General features: G+C 46.3%; 1 protein-coding gene across 1 annotated transcript in view; it reads left to right on the forward strand.

Annotated features, from left to right (window-relative positions):
• mxd1 (MAX dimerization protein 1) overlaps positions 1 to 7,500 on the forward strand; it is a 33,190-nt gene that overhangs the window by 10,079 nt on the left and 15,611 nt on the right. The window contains exon 3 of the mRNA XM_017452121.3: positions 5,815 to 5,844. Within this exon, the coding sequence (XP_017307610.1) occupies positions 5,815 to 5,844 (30 nt within the window). The remainder of the gene's footprint in view (positions 1 to 5,814; positions 5,845 to 7,500) is intronic.

Genomic DNA, 7,500 nt, shown 5'->3' on the forward strand with positions numbered 1-7,500 from the left:
TCGTGATGACCGAAAAAGACCACAGGTCCTCACAAGTATAGGGCTGTGTCACACGTCCTCACAATGACCCGGTCCTCATAAAGATGCCTCGTTTTTACACTTAAAATGTTATTTTAAAAGCCAGAAGAGTCAAAAATCCTTTTGTTTAAAGTTAGAGATGGGGGTTAGGGCTAGGAATAGTGTTGATTACTAAAGTAATCATTAAGGTCTAAGGTCCTCACAAAGATAGAAAACATGTTTGTGTGTGAGAGTGTGTATGGAGTACAGTAAAATGTATAGAGTGATTGATGGACACCAGGTCAGAGCACTCTCGGTGATTGCTTCTGGTTACTACTGCTAAATTTGCCTGGCGTGTGTGTGTGTGTGTGTGGGTGTGTGTGTGTGTGTGTGAAGAGAGTACAGTATGGGTGCTGTCGTATTTTCCAGAATTCAGACTTTCTTTTGTTACCAGAAATGACGGAGTTAAATTTTTCCTTGTTTCTGAGAATTCACACCTTCTGCCTTCTTTCACTAAAAAAAAAAAAACCCTTAGTTAACATTTTAATGCCACAATTGTAGTGTAAAACACACACACACACACACACGCGCGCACACACACACACACACAGCATACTGTACGACATTTATTGACCTTGACCGTCGCATGTTAGAAATGCCATTGCAAGTTACATTAAAATTTATTCATCCAGCAAGACGACTTACAAACGAGGAAATACGAGCAGAGTGATGCATCAAGCGGAGAACAGTACAAGTAGTGCTACCGTACAAGATTTTTTAACCGAGACGCATCGTGCGCAGAGTCGAGGTGTAAGTGCAGCTAGAGTCGTGTCTTTAGACGTTTTTTGGAAGATAGCGACCGGACTGAGTTGGAAGTTCGTTCCACCGCTGTGGGACGGTCAGTTTGAAGGCTCTGGGAAGGGACCTCGTGCCTCGCTGAGTAGGCAGTACCAGGCGTCGTTTGTCAACTGAGGGAACGTAAACCTCGGAGGTGCTGTTCCAGACAAAGTCTTGTTCGTGAGCACCAAGGTCTTGAATTTGATACGTGCGGGTACAGGAAGCCAGCGGAGGGAGACGAAGAGGGGTGTGACGTGTGTACTTTCGGGCCGGTTGAAGACAGGGCGTGCTGCTGCTGTGTATTATATTGAATCATCTGAAGGGGTTCGACGGCGCTGGGTGGGAGACCCGGGAGTAGTGCGCTGCAGTAGTCCCAGTTTTGAGATAACTAGAGCCTGGACTAGTAACTGTAAGATCAGTGAGATAGGGTCTGATATTCTTCATGTTGTACCAAATGGACGTACAGGACCGTGCCGTTGTTCAAATGTAAAGTCTGTAAAGGTGAAGAGGTCATCGAAAGTCACCCCAAGGGTTCTGGCTGTCCCGGTCGGTCGGAGTGTGGTCGAGCCGAGCCGCACCGCACGGTGCCGTCGTGGTCGATCGAGGGGCGGGCAGGGACGACGAGCTAAAGGTGGTGTCCCCTCTTCCAGACTGAGATGTCGGGCAGAGACGCGTGCTGAGAACGGACGGATCTTCGGGCCGGAAGGACGAGTAGAGCCGATTGTCTTCAGCGTAGCCCCGCCCACAAGCACCACGACGTCCTGTTCTTGCTGTTTAAAAAACAAAAAAAAACAATACAAATACAAAAAGAAATACATTTCCTCAAGAGGTCTTACCAGCCTCAGGAACCTGCCCAGAACATTTAAATCCATGTTTCTGTGGATGTTCCTGCTTCGACTAAACCGATATAAAAGCCAGGCAGGTACAGAATTTCAATATTTGCCCTAGCCTATGTGCAAATGATCAAACACAGAACTCGTCCTCAGATGAACTGTAAATACCTGTAGACGACGCTCCAGTCTTCCGAGCGCTCAAATATTTGCATCACGCAAATGGACCTCAGACCGCTCGGCGACGAATCTTAAGGCGTAACAAGGAAGCGTGTACTATCTTCTTACATCTGAGCGCGTGCGTTTTCCACCCGTATCGTTCCGCTGACTGGCTGGAACACCGTCGCTGCGGTAACGTTATCTCAAAGCGGAAAAAAGAACGCGTCGGGAAAGATAACTTTGGTCTCGCGGCCCGTCCCGTCATCGCTTTCAGAAGAGCGTGATATCAGTAGGTCACGCTCTGATCCTGTGATCCTCTGCTTAAAGAAAATATCTGTAGTTATATCAGCTAATGAGGACTTCCTGTCTGTAATGTATACGCCGATAAAAATGGACATTTTTTTTTTGTGGAAAATCTAGAAAGCTTTAACTTCCGGCCAATCGGGTCGCGGATCGACGGAAGAGCGAGAGAAATCGACACGGAGGACACGGAGCGCTGAGAAAATCTAGCTTTCAATGTCAATAAATGGAGATAGAGGAGCTAACTAATTAGCCGGTTCAGTCAGAAGGCAGAAGCCGTTGTCGTCATGGTTACAGTGTGCAGGAGAGATGGTTTTATTAGAGGAGGGAGCGAACGAATGAAAGCAGTACAGTATTCGGGCGTTTTCAGACCTGTAGATCTGTGCTTTGTTTCGAAATGGGGACTTGAATCGTTAGTGTGACGACTCGGTTCGCTCTCACAAGGCAGCGTTTAAAAGCGTAACGAAATGTGTTTATGAAAGTCACATAGGAGTAAAGTGTCCTCTCATTGGTCAGAGTGCACCTCTTTATGTTCTTGGGTTCCGACGGATAAACAGCAGCTCCGCAAGCTTACTGTGGCTTCCTTTTAACTGTACTTATTATAATCCATCTCATTTATACTCCTACTGCTCCTCCTCCTACTACTACTACTACTCCTCCTCCTACTCCTCCTACTGCTCCTCCTCCTACTACTACTACTACTCCTCTTCCTCCTACTACTACTACTACTACTACTACTACTCCTCCTCCTCCTCCTACTCCTCCTACTGCTCCTCCTACTCCTCCTCCTCCTACTACTACTACTCCTCCTCTTCCTCCTACTACTACTACTATTACTACTACTACTACTCCTCCTCCTCCTCCTACTCCTCCTACTACTCCTCCTCCTACTACTCCTCCTCTTCCTCCTACTACTCCTCCTACTACTACTCCTCCTACTACTCCTCCTCCTACTACTACTCCTCCTCTTCCTCCTACTACTCCTCCTCCTACTACTCCTCCTACTACTACTCCTCCTACTACTACTACTCCTCCTCTTCCTACTACTACTACTCCTCCTACTACTACTCCTCCTCCTACTACTACTACTACTCCTACTACTACTCCTCCTCCTCCTACTCCTCCTCCTACTCCTCCTCCTCCTACTACTACTCCTCCTACTACTCCTCCTCCTACTACTACTCCTCCTCCTCCTACTACTACTACTCCTCTTCCTACTCCTACTACTACTCCTCCTCCTCCTACTACTCCTCTTCCTTCTACTACTCCTCCTCCTCCTACTACTCCTCCTCTTCCTACTACTACTCCTCTTCCTTCTACTACTCCTCCTCCTCCTCCTACTACTACTCCTCTTCCTACTCCTACTACTACTCCTCCTCCTCCTACTACTCCTCTTCCTTCTACTACTCCTCCTCCTCCTACTACTCCTCCTCTTCCTACTCCTTCTACTACTCCTCCTCCTCCTACTACTCCTCCTCTTCCTACTACTACTCCTCTTCCTTCTACTACTCCTCCTCCTCCTCCTACTACTACTCCTCCTACTACTCCTCCTCCTCCTACTACTACTCCTCCTCCTCCTCCTACTACTACTACTCCTCTTCCTACTCCTACTACTACTCCTCCTCTTCCTACTACTCCTACTACTACTACTACTACTCCTGCTCCTACTACTCCTCCTCCTCCTACTACTGCTACTACCACTACTCCTTCTTCTCCTACTACTACTCTTCCTCCTCCTACTACTACTACTACTCCTCCTACTCCTACTACTACTCTTCCTCCTCCTACTACTACTACTCTTCCTCCTCCTACTACTACTACTACTCTTCCTCCTCCTACTACTACTCTTCCTCCTCCTCCTCCTACTACTACTACTCTTCCTCCTCCTCCTACTACTCTTCCTCCTCCTCCTACTACTACTCTTCCTCCTCCTCCTCCTACTACTACTACTCTTCCTCCTCCTCCTACTACTCTTCCTCCTCCTCCTCCTCCTCCTACTACTACTCTTCCTCCTCCTCCTCCTCCTACTACTACTACTCTTCCTCCTACTACTACTACTACTCTTCCTCCTACTACTACTACTACTCTTCCTCCTCCTACTACTACTACTCTTCCTCCTCCTCCTCCTACTACTACTCTTCCTCCTCCTACTACTACTACTACTCTTCCTCCTCCTCCTCCTACTACTACTCTTCCTCCTCCTACTACTACTACTCTTCCTCCTCCTACTACTACTACTACTCTTCCTCCTCCTCCTCCTACTCTTCCTCCTCCTACTACTACTACTCTTCCTCCTCCGACTACTACTACTACTACTCCTCCTCCTCCTACTACTACTACTACTACTACTACTCCTCCTCCGACTACTACTACTACTCTTCCTACTCCTCCTCCTCAACACAAGTGGCACCTCTATCCTTTTTTTTGTTGTAAGGGATAAAACATGTCGTGCTGTTACAGGAAAATGATTTTTAAAATGTTGTGATGAAGCAGAGTTCCCGTCTCAAACCACAGCAATTTGCTGTTGATTACAGTTTTTATTTATTAAAAATGACACGCCATACTTTCTGTCTGTTCATAGTTACACTTAACGTTGTGGTACGTCTGTGAAAAAACCCCGTTAGGTCTCACTTACGTAATAGCATCCATAAACATCCTTTCCCTCACTTTCTCTCGGAGTTAATCAGACGGAGACACCGCAGCTTGGCAGCTTTACCTCTGACTGTTACAAAGCGCTGACACTGGAGACTCCTTCCATAAACGGTACATATAACCTCTTCGTACAATAAACCTGTGAGCAAACTGTCGCTATAGAAACGATAACGTATTAGAGTGATAACGAGCTCATTAATATAAACCTGCATTACTGTCAGAGCTGCTGTTGCAGAAAATTAACCAAGACCTTCTGACCAATCAGAATCCAGTTATCCGCTAGCTATGCTACACTAGTCTTTAATTGAAAGGCGGGAACGTTACAGCGTAACCTGTTAGAAAACGATGGAGGATACGTGAGCGCTAAACGCTCATCTTAAACCGTAGGATCCACAAGCATGTTTTTCGGTGGTTTTTTTTTCAGTCGTGTTGCCATAGATACGTTGTACGCTGGAACATAAAAGTTGATCATTTCCTGTAGCCGCCGCGACCAAACCACATGGATGTAAATCAGGAGAACCTTTCCGCTTCTGTTTCTGCGAATCATCTCTTTTGAGAACGAGACCCGTCAGGCTGAACGAAGGGGAAGAAACATTCAACGTTCAGTCAGCTCAGAGCGAGCAGAAATCAAAGACGTCGCTAATAGATCCATCGCTGCGTCTCGACCCGTCCACACAGCCACTTAAATCTCCACATTCAGCCGTAATCTCCTCGTCGTGTAACGCATTGTGTCGAGGATTTTCGTGCTACGTAGCTGGTTTGGCACCTTTTTTTTTTTTGTTCTCCCACACACTCGCATACTCGTTCTTTTTTCTCTCTCTCACACACACGCACATCATCATCATCATCATCATCATCGTCATCTTCAACACGATCCACCTCCGCACCGCACACTTCGAATCAGTCGTGAGCACATTAGGACACTTCCGGATTGCCTTTTTGTAATTGTAATGCACAGGCACTGTGATTTTAACCATACCCTCTCTCTCCTCTCTCTCTCTCTCTCTCTCTCTCTCTCTCTCTCTCTCTCTTTCTGCAGGTCTACGCATAACGAGATGGAGAAGAACAGGTACGCCCACTTGACCCCACTGGTATCTGCGTCCCTCAGTTAAAGGAGCACTATTTTACTTTTTTTTTTTTTTTTTTTGGTCCACCCCCCCATGTGCACAAAGCTCCGCCCAGTGAACCTTTGACGGCTCCTAGAGTCGTCCTGCACAGATAACCGAGTGTATTTTAACGTGTCTGTATGTCGGTTAAAGGTAAGAAGTCCTGCCGTGTTTACCGCTGATGCCGCGAGCCGCCATTTTGATTCGACGTCACTCGAGATGTAGTTGATGGGGTGTTTTTTTTTTTTTGTTTGTTTGTTTGTTTTGTTTTTTCTAGTTGAGTGATGATCTTTGTTCGATCCCAGCATCAGTAGAACGTGTGTTATCACATACATTTCTCGTCGTTTAGTTTCATCTAATCAGGGAGGAGTTATTTGCACGCAGCGTAATTATCTGGCTGCGCTGGGCGCGTGCCGCTTTCAGCCATGGGTTTTTTTTTTTGTTTTTTTTTTTTTTCAGAGCAGCCCAAGATGGGGGTGGAGCGAAAGGACATTGGGGAGTGTCTATAGAAAGATGCACGTGTAGACCCGAAACAAGCATTCCGGCATTTTCTCAGCCACATAATACACTTGTGCTGAGGCCTTGAAGCTTAAAACGTTTTTTTCGGTTTGTACTAGTAAGAATTTTTTTTTTACATTTATTTATTTATTTTTTTTATACACATCTAGGTTTAATTTTTTCATCTAAAATTTATTGAAATGACCTGTTAATTCTCAGTAATCCTGTTCAAATTTGTGTCACCGTTTTACATATTCTGGTTCTGTCTGTTTTTGTGTTTTTATCCATTTATAGCTCCGTTTATCGCTGCAGAACATTTCGTTCCTGTTCTCACGCCAGTTCGTACTCATTTGAGGCGACCTTTAATGTTTTGTGGTTCTTTAAGCTAAGCTGGGTCTCTCTCTCTCTCTCGCACGCACGCACACACACACACACACACACACACACACACACACACACACACAAATCCCGCTCGGCTTGCAGACGGCGTTGAATAATACATTTTAGCCGAGCTCAGCAGTGCGAGCACGGGCGAGCAGGCCGTCTGAAAGTCCTGCGGAAACCCTTAACGCCGTCGGGTCTCGGGTCTCAGACGGGCCCGGATACTCCTCCCCCTGCAGTCATTCAACACCGCAGGGTCCCTCGGCTACGCCGCATCGCTTCACCGTTCACATCGAAAGATCTGCGTTTTGTCCGGAATTGACTCCGAGTGGTACGTAGCAGTAAGTAGGTCAAAATTATGGGTTGTTTTTTTTTTTAATAAATGTGTTGAGACAGCAAAGGTGCGACTCCTATCGTCTTCAACGTCTCGCGTTCATAGTAAGTTGATCTACTCGTCAGTTTCTATTTACATCTGTCCATTCAGCAGACGTTTTTGTCTTTTGCCGTTTTAAACTCGCAGCCCTTCAGGTCATCAGTACGCCACGTCTGAATCGAACACCGGGTCTTATCATTTTGCGCCGTGATTAATTATCGAGTCGGTTCAGAAAGAGAATCGCACTCCATCACCGGACGTCGTGCGGCTCTGTCGTGTTTGATCACTTTGCGCTACAAACCTTTCCAGCCTCCGTCGGGTTATACGTACATGTGAGCGTATAATTAGGCTGCAAATCTATTAATCG

This window comes from Ictalurus punctatus, chromosome 22, assembly GCF_001660625.3.
Source record: "Ictalurus punctatus breed USDA103 chromosome 22, Coco_2.0, whole genome shotgun sequence".
In the NCBI taxonomy this organism is placed as follows: Eukaryota; Metazoa; Chordata; class Actinopteri; order Siluriformes; family Ictaluridae; genus Ictalurus; species Ictalurus punctatus.